This window comes from Punica granatum, chromosome 8 (assembly GCF_007655135.1).
Source record: "Punica granatum isolate Tunisia-2019 chromosome 8, ASM765513v2, whole genome shotgun sequence".
Lineage (NCBI taxonomy): Eukaryota > Viridiplantae > Streptophyta > Magnoliopsida > Myrtales > Lythraceae > Punica > Punica granatum.
In genome coordinates this window covers 23,121,846-23,138,162 of record NC_045134.1, presented here as the reverse complement: position 1 = coordinate 23,138,162, position 16,317 = coordinate 23,121,846, and the positions used below count along the sequence as shown (strand labels likewise).

Below are 16,317 nucleotides of genomic sequence, written 5' to 3'. Positions count from 1 at the left end.
GAGCAAGTCTTCTGAGGCTCTGCAATGTTGAAGATTTTGTGGGTTTGTGTCAAAAATTGGTCCCCTGTTTTGTTTGTTTGGTTGCAGAGAGCAGCGCGGCAACGGGGTTCGGGTGAGCCTAGCTGCTGCTAACACCAAGCGGGTCAGTTGGAATCGTTCACTTTCCCCCGGGTTAACCCACACTTCGCTCTGTTCCGGTTTCTCCTCGGTCTGGTTTTAGCTTCTGTTGAGTAAAACTGAGTGCTTTGCGATCTTATGTTGTGCATCGCATGGTTGTCAGAATCGCGATTCGAATCGTAAAATCGTACGATTCTACGATTCAAGGAGCATCACCGATTCTGATTCAGATAGGTGAGTCGGGATTGTAGAATCGGAGCCGAATCGCGTGTTGAATCGTAGAATCGCAGAATCGGGCCGATTCTGCGATTCTATGTTCAGGCTGGATTCGGCCCAAGTCCGGGCCCAATAAGCGGGCCGAAGCCTGGACCCGAAAGCCCAAACCCGAAACCCCTCTCCCACCCGCCCTTCTTCCTCTTTTCCTGTCACGAACCCTAATTTCTCCCCTGCTGAAGTCCTTCCAATTCGACCTTCGAATGTCTTCGACGAAATCTTCGAAGCTAGCTTGCGGTTCTTCCTCTTTTCCTTCCCAGAAGCTAGCTTGTCCAAGCTTCGATTGCGGTTGCGGACGAAATCTTCGATAGTTCCATTCCAGGTACTTTTCCTCGCATTTCTCTCTGATTTCTTGTCACTTTCTCGATCTTTTGTTCAGTTGGAGTGAAGGGGAAACACGGCCGGGTCTCTATCTCTGTCATCAACCTTTTGGTTTTCTGCAAAATCAAATCAGCCTCTGCCCTTTAAAATGACACACATAATATTCCGAAGCATTATCTGCAGATGACGAGTATCCCCCATTCCGATATCAAAATGGCAATCTTCGAGTCTTTGATGATTACATGTATTGAAATGGAAATGTGAGGTAATATCCTCAGGGAAGTGGCCGTTCTTGGCTTGGCGATGCTGGAGCATCTCGCAGCCATCGCGGGGTTCCATCTTCGGTTCCTCAGTTTCCCTTTGTAAAAATACCACCAATAAGAGCTTTTCTAAATACAATTTACCACTTAGAAGAAATGCTGTCATCCACAAGCTTCCTTCCAGCAAATCTTTAGTTTGTTTCGCAGCTCAATTTGATGCTCATTGTAAGCTCAAATTTTTTAAAAATGTAGCTCTACCTCTGGATAAGCTGCTGCCATTTCAACTCCGAAAAAAAAAATCACATGTTTTGAGGGTAACTTCAAATTTGAACTTTTGAAAGTTAAGAAAAACCACTTCTTTTCCCCCCTAACCTAGTTTATGATAACTATGGTTATGATGATAATGATAATGATGATGACGGTGGTGGTGGTGAGGAGGAGGGGGATGATAGTTGTTCATGATACTTTGTAATGCGTATTCACTTTGTTGTCACCTGAGTACGTTGGCACTCCCCTTCTAGCTTGGTGATCTTCCTGGTGCTCTCGAGGTGCTTCTGGTGGGCCGCTTCTGCAGCCCGTCTGTTGTACTCCAGCTCCTCATTCCGGATAGAGACCTCCTTCTCCAGCACACAGAACTCATATTTAAGGAACGCATTCTCCTTTTCGATCGAGTCCAGCCTTCCCATCAGGGCATTAAACTCGGACTCTGCATCAGACTTAGATTTCTCGTTGAGGCTCTTGTTCGACCTGTGATTTTTATATGTTGATGATCTGGAAAATGTAAACCTCCTTTATCTGATCATGATTCTATGAACAAAGTCATTTGCTGTTATATGTGCTAGTATGGCTCCATTTGTATGCTCTGTCTAGAATTTTCCATTTACTTATTTAATTCTCTTTCTAAACCAAAACATCTCTCTCTCCAGTAGCTTATCTGATTCAATTTCCTTGGGCCTATATTTCTCGCATCGGATACAAGCAACTCAGCATTGAAGTACTATCAGTTGCTGGAGGGATTTCCACTCACAATATGACTTATTGTTGATTTGTTGGTTTGTGTTTTTATTTGAATGAACAAGAATTAATTTTTTTTCTCAAAAAAGTATGTTACATATATATATATATTTTTTTTTTTTAATTACAGGTAGAATCTTACGATTCACGATTCGAATCGCGATTCACGATTCTACGACCCTCGACCGATTCTAGGTAGAATCGCGATTCTGACAACCTTGGTGCATCGTAGAGGTAGGACAAGTATTGATGCTGTTGCCTTCGTAGATCGTCAGCCCGAGCGTAAGAAGGGGAGAAGGAAAGCAAAGCCACCCATTCCTAAAGTATGGATTTGCTCTCCTCCTTGCCAGTAGTTGCGATATTTACTTTTGAAGCACTTGTTCAGGAATTTGCTCTGGTTGTAGGCAAAAAATGTTCGGCCTTCGAGCTTTGAGAAGGAGCGAGCCTACTTTCAGGTCAATTGGGCAATTTCTTTTGACATTGGAAAAGCTTCTTCAACTGGCTGTTAAATTACTAGTAGTTCTTTTCTACGGATTATTTACGATCAGATGCAAATAATATTTTTCTTATATTTTTTTGACACATATTAATTATTATCTAATATATATATTACTATTTTTTATTTTATATTATTTTTTGAAATAATATATTTATTTATTTTATAATTAAACATGCGGTCCGACCCATCGAACCCTCGGTTGAACCCATGAACTCATGAACCCATGCTTCGGCCGGTTCGATGTCCGGTCCGGTTCTGATAACATTGATTACATTTTAGGATTAATTATCCCGAAAAGCACGATCCTTTTTAAAAATAAAATATAGCATGACCTTTAGAAAATAGCACAAAAATGCACAACTTTTGCCTTTTTTTTAAAAATATAATACGATCTTTTGAAAGTGATATAGAAATGCAGGACCTTTACCTTTTTTTCCTAAACATAGCAGGATTTTTAAAAAATAACACAGAAAAGCACGACCCTCAAGTTTAGCTGCGATTCTAGTACATCGTCAATTATTCGTCAAATGTAACGATAACAGCTAATGGCGCATCATGACGCAATATGATCGAATGAGTGGGCCCCACATATTTTTATTTAGTTAAAAAATAATTTAAAAATAAGATTTTTTTCTTAAAAAAAAGAAGAAATGAGCGATTGTAGATTGCGAAAGGCACCACGCTGAAATGAAAAATCCTCCAATTTTGGGGCTCTTTCGATTCCGACGGTGGGTGCCCTGATTACGGCCACCTCCCATATAATTGGGGTCCTGTTGTGGCTAGCAACCCTAATTAGGATATGGTAGCCACCAATATTAGCCCCCTCCCCCTTTCCTCTTATTAAGTTGAATCCCCTTTCTTTTCTTATAATTTTTAAAAAAAAACTAATTATTTTTTAATTAAATAAAACCTATGAGGTCTACTCATCCAATTATGTTGTGTCACGTAGAATCATTAGTTCTACGTTAGTCGTTATCATTACAATCTGACATAATAATTAACGTCGTACTAGATACGCAACTAAACTTGAAGGTCATGTCTTTCTATGCTATTTTTCAAAGGTCGTACTATATTTAGAAAAAAAAGTGCAAAGGTCGTGCTTTTTTTTACTACTCTCCAAAATGTCACGTTATATTTAGGAAAAAATACAAACATTATGCATTTCTACACTATTTTCCAAAGATCGTGCTATATTTAAAAAGAAAAGTGCATAGGTGATGCTTTTTAGGTATTAACCCTACTTTTTATCATTATATATTATATTTAGATTACGATAGGTTGCCCAGTCTCCATATAAGTCCAAATATCATAGCGCGCGGGAGAAACTTAGGACTACTTGTGCACATATATTGAAACATTAGTCCCGTATATATATATTATTTTCTTTGATTTCTCAAATATTGATTGGAAAAAATAGACAATTTTAGTCTTATAAGTTTAACCTTTAATCAATTTTAGTATTATATATAAAAGTTTGAAAAAAGTCGAACTAGTCCTATATATTTGGTTTGTTAGAGAATATTGGTCCACTTCATGACTTGGCATAACAAAGCCGCTGACATGGACTTAATACCGTTACTTTTATCCACATGACATTTCTTATTGGTTGAAATTTTAAAATATTTAAAAATTAAATTAAAAAAGAAAACCCAGCCCAAAAGAGTTGAGTGATCGTCGGTAAGGGGGCTGGATCGAGGGGGTTCCCCCTTTTCGGCCGCCCCTCCCTCCCAGCGACCTCACCGGAGCCTCTACAAGGTCATTGGGAGGGGGGCACCTGCCGGAGGGCTGAGCAACCCGATCTGGGCCCTAACCCTTCCTTCCCTATGTTTTATCGACAAAATAGAGGGAGGGAGGGTAGGGGCCCAGATCGGGGGGGCTCCTCCTTCCGGCCAGTGCCCCTCTCCCGGCGACCTCACCGAAGTCTTTGCGTGTTCTTTGAAAAGGGCGTCCAACCGGTCCCCTTGCCAATGAGGACCCAGCCCCTACGAAATGCATTCTTTTTTTTTAATTTAATTTTATTTAAGTTTTTTAATTTTAAAATATTTAAAAATTTTCAGTCCATAATAAATTGCTATATGGATAAAATTAACAGTGTTAAGTCCACGTTAGCAGCTCTGTTATGTCAAGTCACGGAGCGGACAAAAAATGTCTAACAAACCAAACATATAAGACTGATTCCGTTTTTTTCAAACTTCTAGGACCAAAATTGTTTGAAGGTCAAACTCATAAGATCAAAAGTTATCTTCTTTTTTTTATAGTGATTAGGAGAACATATATTAATTGGAAAATGACTCATCATCTATAAACCTAATAGGATTGACCCGGTACTCGACTGGTGTAACTTCTTAATAAAAACCCAAGTTCGAGTTATCGCATGTATGATAATATATTCCCGTTGGGGCACCTTGTACACTATAACTGGAGTGACCTGCCCTGCAGAGTATTCAGGCAAGCCGTGGTGATTAGTGGATTAGCCCTCTTAAAAAGAGACAAGCCAGCTACATATATATCTCATCCCATCAATTATTAATAATGTACTTTTGTTTCGTGGAGGACAACAAAGCTAGCTGCTCATCTTATAGCCTTACGAAATTAAATCTGAAACGGCCAATCAATCCCTTTGGTTTTCTTGCTTCTCGGAATGCAAGTGGAGTTGTCCTATTGTGAATACTTGGACAATATATTTTTTTTTCGGTGGTTACAACAAATTTTTTTTTTAATCTATAACAACATAATTGCTATAAAACTGATATTGGTATTATTATGTTTTTTGATAAGTAAAGTTACTAAAGATGATCCTATGGAAGTGCAGAGTACGTCAACTACGAAGGAATTTCCAAATTCCGTGGAATGCATATGTTGGACCGTGTTGTGTCATGCACAAGTTAGCTAATAGTTAAGATTCAGATTTATCTCGACCTCATATTTGCATATGTCCGAAAGCGTGATTAAGTCACATGCATATATATTTGATGAAGCTGGTGGACTTCTCGTACTAATTTACTTGGACCCAATCATTTTTTTATTGTAAGTGTAAGAGAGGCTCATGAGCTTAAAAATACAAATGAGAGAAGTATAGTCATAAGCCTCACAAATTGGAATCAAATGCGGATGTTTAATTTGGCGGCAATATTTGGAAACATGAGTAGATTGAAAAAAGCGGCTTCGTACACTTGATACAGAATCAAGAAATCTTAAATGCACTTCTCACTAATAAGACTAATGTAGCCATTTCCTCCTATACCTTAAGTCCTTGTAATCAAAAGAAAAAGAGGCATAGCGATTTGAGTTCCAAGACTTAATTTTCATTTTTTCTGATTATACATGAAATTATTGGGTCATTATTAATTTTTCATGACAAATTGAAAGGGTCAAAAGATGCACAAATGCATAGACAGCCCATTTAGGATAACCCCCAAGGAACCAACAAAGTTGTGATCGCAGAAGGGGTCAACAATTGAAAGAAGCAACATATAAAATATATCAAATTGTATATTTGGTCGGAATTAGAAGAAACCAACGAAATAGATATTCGAAGTATCCTCGAAAGAAATCGCATAGTATATGTCGCATATAAAATAGACATTCACCATCAGTCGACAACTTGCATTTAACCTTATTCTCAAATATACATTGCGTTTGATAATGAAGAAGTCTGATTAAATTTGATTTAGTTTGATTTGAGGAGATAAAGGCAAAAGTAGTTGGAAAAAAAGTAATGATTGTCTTATTGAATTTAGAAAAAACTATTGAATAATTGAGAAAATTTAATGATTGTATTGTTGAATTGAGAAAAAAAATATTGAATAGTTGAGAGAATTTAGTATTAAAAAATTTATTGTAATGATAGATAAGAAAAAGTATGAAAGAGAATTTGAAGGAAAAGATAGAAAAATAATAATTATGTTGAGAGAAAAGTAAAGTAAAGTTAAGTTCGATTTAATAAACAAACAAAGCAGTAATAACTTACAATGTGACAGAGGTACATTAATATTATAGTTTTGTCTTGCTTCTAATTTGTTATAGTATCGTCTAGCTGGTATTTTCACTAAAGCAACCATAAGATCAATGTTTTAGGATAAATAAAAACTATGACCTTCAGAGTAAGGGAAGCTCTTGCAGCTTGAAATATAAAAATAGAAAGTTGATATCAGAAGGTTTAGAATTACCAATATAGGTTGGTTCAAATAATTTTGTGCTTGTTCTTCTTAAGTAAGATCTTAGGTTCAAGTATTGTGAATTGAAAAAATACATGCTGTGAGGGATTAACCGTTAGTGGGCCGACCTAACTTGACTGGATTAGTCGGGGACCTATTGGGCTTCAGAATATCAAATTGCACATCGAAAAGATTAGAATTCGATTTTTATTGATAAGAACTTTTGTGCATCATTTATCTTTCCATTTGGCCTCTCCTATTAGAAAAAAAATTATTATTATTATTTGTCGGTAGAATAATAATAATTATTATTATTTATTATTATTATTATTGAGTTTTTTTTTGTTATAAAGGAAACTTATGAACGTAGTATAAGGAAATATAAATCTAAAGGGAAAAAATGGATTTTAGTTCTCGACTTCAAAACTTATACCATTTTAGTCCTAATTCATTTTTCAGGTCGATACTTATCCTCAACCTTTACCACGGGAATTGGTTTTAGTGCTCCAGTCAATTCCACTACCTTTTCGTCTAAAAATAATAATTTTCTCAACATAAATTATTTTCAAAATAAAGAAATTGAACCTTAGTTCCTAAGTGAGGGGTTGTGCTACTGCACTATACCAATTTTCTCATTACTATATTATTATGAAATTCACTAAAAGCAGCCACCACCCAATTAATGTTAGAGTAAGGATTAATCTTAATTAATAGATTGAAAATATTTCGCTGTAAAAAAAATGGTGATGTAAACTAAGTAAGAAGTCCCCACGAAGAAGAAGAAAGAAAGCTTATGAGAAATGTTCAAAGCTAGCAACAGGCATTGCATGGGGCTGTCATTTTTTCAGATACAGCTCATACTCGTTTTTGTTCCAAATAAGTAAAACCAACACCAACTCCCACCAATTATTTAATTAAAATCTCTATATACTATTTCGTTTGTCGTAATTGCACCAATATATTTAATTTATATATGTGTATATATAAACATTTCACTCAAATGGTTTCTTCACCATCAAATTACAAATTCACTTGATCTCTCTTCTTCATCTCTCAGTACGTGATTATTTTCCATAGGAGATCAATTAAACAAAGAAACAATGATGAGTTCCATGGGGCTTGTGATGTTATTGATTTGTAGCTCAGTTCTCTTGGAAGCTACGGTGGCTTATCAGTATTCCATGCCGTCGTCCCTGAGAGTCGGGTTCTACAAATGGACTTGCCCATCAGCAGAGAAGATAGTGAGGGATGTGGTGACCAAGGCCGTGTTTCAGAATCCTGGGATCGCTGCTGGCCTCATTAGGATGCATTTCCACGACTGCTTTGTCAGGGTATAAAATTATATCGATTACGCATAGTATGTATATAACTTTTTGTGTATATATAACAGTTGCTTCCAAAATTTTTTATGCACTATCTTGTAATCACTAGAGCAATTAGTAAAATAAGTAGTGCAAAATGATTTTGGAAGAATAAAAGACAATATTTTATCGATAATTATTTACATAAGAAAATTGACGCAGCCTATATATATGTACGAATACAATTCAGTAGGTACCTCGTAACCATATATTCATATCAAATTTTCAAATTGAATGATTTCAGGGCTGTGATGCGTCTGTGCTGCTTAAATCCACCTTAAATGATGCAGAGCGCGATCACCCAGCGAACAACCCTAGCCTACGCGGCTTCGAGGTGATCGATGCGGCCAAAACCAAGTTGGAGTCCATTTGTCCTCAAACAGTCTCATGTGCGGACATCATCGCTTTCGCTGCACGTGACAGCACCTACAGGGCCGGGGGAATCAACTATGCTGTGCCGGCAGGCAGACGGGATGGTACAATCTCCCGGTTCGGCGAGGTCACTCTCAACCTACCTCCCCCAACCTTCAATGCCAAGCAGCTGGCTGATAACTTTGCGAGTAAGAATTTGACCCTGGACGAGATGGTGACGCTCTCGGGTGCCCACTCCATCGGCGTCTCGCGATGCTCATCTTTCTCGAACCGTCTCTACTCGTTCAACCTGACCCATGCCCAGGACCCATCCCTGGACCCTACCTACGCCGCCTTCCTGAAGAAAAAGTGCCCAGCCCAGACAACTGGCGATGCTGCCATTAATGATCAGGCCGGCCAGATAGTCGTCCAACTGGAGACGATAACGTCGAACCATCTGGACAACTCGTACTACAAGGCACTGAAGCAGCGGCGGGGCCTCCTGACCTCAGACCAGGCACTGTTCGACAGCCCACTGACAGCACGATTGGTGGGAGAGTACGCGAGAAACGGAAGCTCTTGGGGAACCCAGTTCGCGAGGGCTATGGTGCGGATGGGCTCTATCGAGGTCCTAACCGGTTCGCAGGGTGAGATCAGAAGGCGGTGCAGTGCTGTGAATTGAAAAAAAAAAAAAAGTGTTACTGAAAGGAGCGTGCGTTCATTGGTTTCGTGTGGGAGCAATTTTTTCTTTTCTTACTTTTTATTTTATTTTATTTTTTGCTCCCAAAAAATAAATAAATAAATATATATCATGGGATTCATTAAGTGTGCAAAAAACAACGCCAATGTTCCTATAAATGTTGTTATTGTTTTTTTTTTGCGTCAACCATAATATTCATAAATCCAATTAGACCCCAACTGATTCAATCAAGCTGGGTAGCCCTCCCAGTGTGAATCTTCTATATTCACAAAAACTCGAACTAAAAACCTTATTCAAGAAAAACAAGTACCGAACCGTTTAAATCAGCTCACGTTAGTAATATTTTTATTGTTTTTGCCATCTAATGTTTTCTGAGATCGTACATAATTTTTCTTTCTTTATGTCATTCTAACATTTATGATTTGGCATAACAGAGCGGAGTCGTTTCGATTAAGATGATGGTTCAACATATATAGGAGTAATGAACATCTTTCTAAATGTACATATATACGAGTAATGAATGCTTCCCGGTGATTTAACCATATTGTTCTTTTCTATTTCGAATGGACTAAACGGGGCAGAGCCAAACCACCACCCGTTGTCATACAAGAATGCAAATCTTTCACTCTCTTTATGTGCGCATCTACGCATGCCGATATTATTATATTCTCGGCCTCAAGATCGTAGGAGGAGAATGAAAGAACTGGTTAGATTTGTACACTGGATGAAAATTATGGTATCCGACCACATGCCTAGCGAATATTCACTCGATCATTGCAGTCTTATCGGTATATCCTTGCGTGAAGTGACGAGATACGATCGTATTCCAGAAAGAAAATGAACAAACGCTATGGCTGTGAGCCTGTGGGAACCCTGTATCCGAAGCCCATGGGCCTTCTTTATCAGCCTGGCCCATAATAACAAAATTGGGCCCATAAGATGGCCGCTGCCACCCGTAGAGGACAAAACCCTAAACCTAGCCCTGCTATATCTTCTTTGTGCTCTTTGAGACCAAACCCTAGCCGATTCAGAGGCAGAGTGCAGGGAGAGAGAGAGAGAGAGAGAGAGTGAGAGAGGCTTCTCTGAGGAAGCGTTAACAACCGCGAAGATGCAGATCTTCGTGAAGACCCTGACGGGGAAGACGATCACCCTCGAGGTGGAGTCGTCGGACACGATCGACAACGTCAAGGCTAAGATCCAGGACAAGGAGGGAATCCCGCCGGACCAGCAGCGCCTGATCTTCGCCGGGAAGCAACTCGAGGACGGCCGCACCCTCGCTGATTACAACATCCAGAAGGAGTCCACCCTCCACCTCGTCCTCCGCCTCCGTGGTGGCGCCAAGAAGAGGAAGAAGAAGACCTACACCAAGCCGAAGAAGATTAAGCACAAGAAGAAGAAGGTCAAGCTCGCGGTCCTCCAGTTCTACAAGGTGGACGACTCCGGCAAGGTCCAGAGGCTGAGGAAAGAGTGCCCCAACGGCGAGTGCGGCGCTGGGACCTTCATGGCCAACCACTTCGACCGCCACTACTGCGGCAAGTGCGGCCTCACCTATGTCTACCAGAAGGCCGGCGGCGACTGATTTGCCTCCGTTGCTGTGAGTTAATTTTGCTTTATGTCAGTCTCATTAGGGCTTTCCATATACTGTTGGACTCGTTCGTTTCTGTGTCTTCTGATGTCAAGCTTTCGGATTTCGACTATGGAGTTTGAATGGTAGTTAATTCGTTCTGCTACATTTGAATGATGGGTTCATATAAATTTTGATGAATTTTCTTCTGTTTGTTTTCCATTTCCCTTGCTGTCAAGTTGGTTGCGTCGGGCACAATTTTGATTAATTCGGTCACATCAATGTTTCTAGGATTATTGTGTCCTTATCACCCACAGGAAACAATTCGGGAAGATCGGATTTTCGGCTTTCGCCATCAGATTGTTTGACACAGGAGGGTAGTTTACTGGCTTTGATTAATGAGTGAATTTTGAATAAGCGAAGGCCGCGTAGGTATTGTGTTGTGGTGACTGAACCGATTACAAATGGCCATTGGTATTGGGACCTGCCTAGATTAGGATAGTGTCATTTGTCCCGAGCCTGGACTTAACAGAGTTGTGGATTGCCCAAAATTGTTCTTGTTCGGGTGAGAATCGTCCAAGGATGAGGGTGAAGAAACCCCTGTGCTTATCTCGGGGTACCACAGGTCTGGGTCATTTTGTTTAGAACAAGGTGCCACGAGAACTTACGGGTTGTGGTAGGGGGAGCAGTATTGAAAACCAAGTACCAGTCCAGCCTAGGTGCAAGTCTATGGTATCTAAGTTCGTATCAAAAGTGGCGGAAGACCTGGAAAAGAATTGTTCAATGGAGCTGCAGCTCTTTGCATTGGAGTCGATGTCTGATTACCTTATGTCTGTGATACCATCAAGGGATCTCGTCCCCAGTTACCAGGAGTTTTTAGCATATGGAAAATAGTAATGCATCGGACAGTTATTGGACGAGGGTCTATAGACCTTTTCTTTGTGTATCATTCAGTTCGAGCTATATGCTAGTTAATGCTTGATTGAGAGGTTGATATTTGAAAGATGGGAGCTTTTTTGAAATACGAATGATCTGAGTGCGAGTTGTTCTAAATTGGATTATTTCTTGCTAAAAAGCATCCGAGTAGCATTGCACCTAAATATTGCAATGGAAATACAACTATGCTAGCCAGCATTGAGGCCCGAAGTTCTCCAGATTTGCTTTTAACCTCTGCCTGACAGTTGTGTATAACCCTGATTCAGCTTTCAACTGGCAATTCAATAGCTACAACCTTATATCATACAAATTTACTAAACGGTATACCTGAACTAGTCGATACAGCAACTGGGTTATGCAATTTGTCTGTGCTTCTTGGAGCTGGACTGTCCATTGGCTACTTTACCAATTAGGCTAGTACTGTACAACGTTTGGGTTCATTTTGATACCCGAAAACGATGATCTTGAGTTGTCATACCATGTCATGTATTTGACCGGCACTAATGATCCTGATTTGTCATACCATGTCACATGTTCAACAATTTGTCAAAGCTGCAGCATGCATGTTCTGAGGATGGCAATTTAGTCTGTGACCGATATGGCCTCGACATCCTTGTTTCGGGCTGAGGCCTGAAGGTAATGACATCCTAGGCAGTTGGCATGGGTGGACCGATAACTCTTCAAAGCAGCCTAAGCAGATTATCTACGCTTAGCTCAAGTTAGCATAAGCTGGTCATAAACGCTTAAGCAGATTATATTATATACACGTCATGTTCCATCATAGCGTTTCTTTCATTTAGTAACGAGCATAAGAGTCATATTAATTGATTCGGAGTCGTATATACTGATTCAGTTTCAGGAAAATGTTCTCGTTGCGCAAAGAAATTCCAATGAGAACATGAATAGTATACAATTTCTTAGCACCTGTTCACATGAAAAAAGTCATAAAACAGGTTGTGGGAGTCGAAATGAATCTATAAGCCATTCCCTCCTTTTATAATGGAATGATTCCGAAAATCACGTCAATGCCACTTTAAAGAACCTAAAACTAAAGAAAAGAAGAAACGAACAACTAAGACGACCTTATAAATACGTTTGGAAACAATCTCGAAAAGACCGAATTCTTCGCTTTGATGATCAGAGCATAGATGCCATAGCACGGTATGTGCATCACTGCAACTGCAAAATACCTGCTCGACAAGAAAGATAACGGTCACATTTCAGGAATGGTTTTCTAGGGTGGGAAATCGGGACAAACGGAATCGAGATGAAGAGACTTATCTTACCATAAAGAACACCACGGAGATGATAGCTCAAGGAACGGGTAAGGCCACCTGCATGGAATGTTCGAAAAAATTTCCAGAGTTTAATTCAAGTTATACGATATGAAGCGGGAGAAGAGAGGAAGAGGACTATATGACGGGGTAATATCTTGCTTACCATGAGAAGCCACAGGCATGAATGACCCACTGGAAGATTACATATAAGCAGCTCCATAGGACAAAGTAGGAAAGCCGGAACCAAGGGAATGGCTGAAAGAATTCGAAAGACGAGTCATGAATCCGTGGACCGAAAAAACCGTGAAAAATATCTCAGCTGCAGTAGATAGTTCGCAGCAGGAATATCTCTTTTCATTTGTAGTCTTCAGTTCTGTTATATGAATAAAATCTTCAAAGCATTCATTCGGAGGTACTTACGAGGCTATTGACTGAAGTGTCGATGAGAAGGAACACGGCGTTCAACGTGTGCATACACCCCATCAGCTGTTGAAAAATAGATTGAAGTATCAGATTGTGAGATGAGAATATAATAATTCATGCTCGTTGAGATTATTCAATTGTCACTCTGTTCTTAATAACGATGCACGACTCAAGAGAGCATGGTGCCCAGGAGCTTACTAGGCTAAGGCCAAGGCGAGCGTTTGATAAGAATGGGACAATTACGCACCAAAACACTACGTCTGTAAGAATAACAGCACCTGCACTTGTCTGCAAGGAAAGAAAGCGACATTCTTAGCTTTCAGCATTACTCAAAATTAAACTCGAATAAGTGCGCTAAAATCACTGTTCCGAGGATATTTTAAATGCTGCGAGAAGTTTGATTTCGAGATGATGGACTAACTTGATATGCCATTTGCATCATATACCCCCAAAATCCCGCTCTTTGGAGGATATCCTCTTCAGTGTATTGGCTTCTCAACTTTGTGCTTCGGAAATTTGTATCACTGTAGGTGTTAATGCTTGTATATGTAGTATCTTCTAAATCTCTCTTCAAAAAATCGTCCACGGATCCAATCCTTGAAGTTGGTGTAGTTGCATGAATCCAGCATCCATATGCTGATAGAATGATGCCGAGCTACGTCAAAACCAACAAGAAATAGATAAGCCTTCGAGTTTGATTGTCTGGCGAAACTTCCGGTCTATAAAGGGAAAGGACAATGCGAGTCTTGATATACATACCCCAAAATAGATCATCACCAGTGCAAAAGTCCACCTGCATAGTTCATTGCGGGGAAGATAGATCAGATATCATCACAAAAAGATCATGCCGAAAACAAGACTTTTAATGTGAAATAGAAGAAAAATAGAAGAAAAACCCAAAATGAACATGTGGATCAGCATATATGAAAGCATGAGAACTTCTGTAATCGTCATGTGAATTTGTTCAAATGTCAGAAGCTCAAGGAATTCCTAAAGGCATACTGCTTACAGGAGTAAATAGCAAACAGTTGCAAGAGGGCGTAGTTGATTGACAGCATCCTCAATAAGGATATATCGCACAAAATCATTAGCTCCGCTGGAAGGGGTTGTTACACCCCCAGAGCTGCCCTAGGAATTTCCACTATACCAGGCAGTAGACCATAACTTATCACGAGAATTCCAGGTAAACTATTCTTATCAGTGAACTGGCAACTAATAGATAGTAGCAATATTGCGCCGCCAATGTCCTGAACAAGGAAGTCTAAAAATGTCTCCAATCATTTATAGCTGCAAGCCGATAAAAAAGTCCGTGCCTGTAGTGGATGATCAAACACTTGAACTCATATTTTGGATGCTTAGTAACTTGCCTCGAATTTCCCCGAGCAGGCTTCAAATGTCAAAACCTATGAGAACAACTATTTCCACAAATAAAGCAAACTAATTTTCATCTATTTGCAGATGGACTGCAATGCCACCATTGACATTTCCCAACCTCAGAACTATATACATGCCAACAGCATTAATCAGGCAATGCGGTGTTTCTACCAATCAAGGAAGACCGAAACAATAAGAGCAATAAGCAGAAAACATTCAAAATACTAGTCGTGCGCAAGTGCCTTGCTTGCTAAGCTTTCTACATTCAAGGAAATAAAAGTACCCATGTCCTAAGAATCAGTTCGGGAAACTCGACGGGAAGTGAGAGCATAAATTGGAAAAGCATCATTCGACTCACTCAGTGTAGTAAATGAAGATGGTGGCATCCCACTCCACAATGTCCCAGGCGAGGAAACCGGCAAGGACCGCGAGGGAGCTGACCCGGAGAGTGAGGAGCCAGCCAGGGTGCATCCCCCTCCAGCAGCTGGACCAGAGCCAGGACGAGTCGACATGGCCGACGGGCTTTGCAGCTGAGCCAACAAGCAGGCTCTCGAAGAGCTTGTTGTCATCGGCGCGGGCCCCGCCCTCCTTCCTCCATATCACCCAGAGGGACCCAACAAAGGCAACCGCCACCAGCCCCACGCACACGAAATCATACCAGTACAGCTCCAACGCCATGGCGGGTCAATTCTCAGACCCACAGAGACCCAAATTGTAACAGGGAAGAATCGCCATTGGAGGGATCGGAGGTGAAACAGGGGGAAGGAAGGAATTTAGGTGGGTGGTCAAACATGAGAATGGTAGTTTTGACCTTCGGATCTTGATGGGTCCGAATGCTTGCGTTCGGGAAGGTTAAAGAATGTAAGGGGGCGGCCATTGATGCCTGTCTATTTGACCTTTAGGAGGTGACAGATAAGGAAAGTATGAGGCCACCGAGATCAAGAAGAAGGGTTGGGGAGAGATCTGAGTTTCAGAGCTCAGAGGGCATTTTGTCTGGTCCGATGTTGTTGCCGTTTGTGTGGAAGATCGGTTGCCAAGTTTCGAACTTTTGGATTAATGGGCACGTGAAAAATGGAAAGAGGTTCATTCATTTTGGTGAGGACGTGACAATAACAACCAGAAGGATGGAATCGGATATGGAAGACTTTTCAAGCAAATTGTCTGTGTCTTGTTTTTCCCCTGTTCTTTTTGTTTCATCGGATGTGTTTTGTGTGCGTGTGTGTGTCTCCACCGTGTATCGAGACCGGGCACCGTCGCGCCAATTTGTTTCGTAATGTGGTCGCAAATTCCGATTTTCATTTTCCTCAGAAATGCAGATTTAAAAAAAAATTAAAGTTGGTTCAAATGTTTCGACACTTATTCGAGTTAAATATTGTGAATGAATGGAGAAAATTACTGTTTAAAAGAGTTTTACCCTAGTGAATCAACCCACCTCAAACTGATTTAATATGGATCCGTTAGGTTTCCAGTTAAGAGAGTACACACCAAAGAAGAAATGCAGATAAAAAAGAAACAAAAGATGAATCATGCTTTCAGGAAAAGAACGCGAATTATAGGAACTCTGCAGTTATTTAAGCTATTTATTTTCTTTTTTACTGTTGACGATAAAAAAAACACACACGCACACACAACATTATGTTACCTTCAATGCAACTCCAAATCAGGATTCTGTTACCCATGTTCATATTTT

The 16,317-nt window shown here is 40.2% G+C and overlaps 3 protein-coding genes and 1 long non-coding RNA gene across 4 annotated transcripts; 3 read left to right on the top strand and 1 right to left on the bottom strand.

The window, feature by feature from the left end:
* The first annotated feature begins 436 nt into the window (after positions 1-436).
* LOC116187452 lies at positions 437-1,882 on the top strand. Its single transcript, XR_004152046.1, has 2 exons — positions 437-712; positions 1,493-1,882. It is a non-coding gene; the product is annotated as an uncharacterized LOC116187452 (long non-coding RNA).
* A 5,772-nt stretch (positions 1,883-7,654) lies between these two features.
* LOC116187439 (peroxidase 5-like) lies at positions 7,655-9,174 on the top strand. Its single transcript, XM_031516136.1, has 2 exons — positions 7,655-7,972; positions 8,247-9,174. The coding sequence occupies exons 1-2, from the start codon at positions 7,742-7,744 to the stop codon at positions 9,033-9,035; spliced, it is 1,020 nt and encodes a 339-aa protein (XP_031371996.1). The 5' UTR covers positions 7,655-7,741; the 3' UTR covers positions 9,036-9,174.
* An 878-nt stretch (positions 9,175-10,052) lies between these two features.
* On the top strand, positions 10,053-10,830 carry LOC116187447 (ubiquitin-40S ribosomal protein S27a). Its single transcript, XM_031516148.1, has one exon. The coding sequence runs from the start codon at positions 10,162-10,164 to the stop codon at positions 10,630-10,632; it is 471 nt and encodes a 156-aa protein (XP_031372008.1). The 5' UTR covers positions 10,053-10,161; the 3' UTR covers positions 10,633-10,830.
* Positions 10,831-12,406: 1,576 nt separating this feature from the next.
* Positions 12,407-15,752, bottom strand: LOC116187440. Its single transcript, XM_031516137.1, has 8 exons — positions 14,986-15,752; positions 14,013-14,046; positions 13,675-13,908; positions 13,452-13,541; positions 13,251-13,316; positions 12,994-13,085; positions 12,840-12,887; positions 12,407-12,743 (listed from the first exon to the last, which is right to left on the bottom strand). The coding sequence occupies exons 1-8, from the start codon at positions 15,303-15,305 to the stop codon at positions 12,626-12,628; spliced, it is 1,002 nt and encodes a 333-aa protein (XP_031371997.1). The 5' UTR covers positions 15,306-15,752; the 3' UTR covers positions 12,407-12,625.
* Positions 15,753-16,317: the final 565 nt, after the last annotated feature.

What these genes read in the sequence shown, in the direction of transcription:
- LOC116187447 (XM_031516148.1), top strand. Translation starts at nt 10,162, where the DNA reads ATGCAGATCTTCGTGAAGACCCTGACGGGGAAGACGATCACCCTCGAG.
- LOC116187440 (XM_031516137.1), bottom strand. Translation starts at nt 15,305, where the DNA reads ATGGCGTTGGAGCTGTACTGGTATGATTTCGTGTGCGTGGGGCTGGTG. An exon ending in TGGTGATGATCTATTTTGGG is followed by an intron (nt 13,909 to 14,012) that starts GTATGTATATCA and finishes GTTTTGACGTAG; the next exon opens with CTCGGCATCATTCTATCAGC. An exon ending in CATGCCTGTGGCTTCTCATG is followed by an intron (nt 12,888 to 12,993) that starts GTAAGCAAGATA and finishes CATTCCATGCAG; the next exon opens with GTGGCCTTACCCGTTCCTTG.
- LOC116187439 (XM_031516136.1), top strand. Translation starts at nt 7,742, where the DNA reads ATGATGAGTTCCATGGGGCTTGTGATGTTATTGATTTGTAGCTCAGTT. An exon ending in TCCACGACTGCTTTGTCAGG is followed by an intron (nt 7,973 to 8,246) that starts GTATAAAATTAT and finishes GAATGATTTCAG; the next exon opens with GGCTGTGATGCGTCTGTGCT.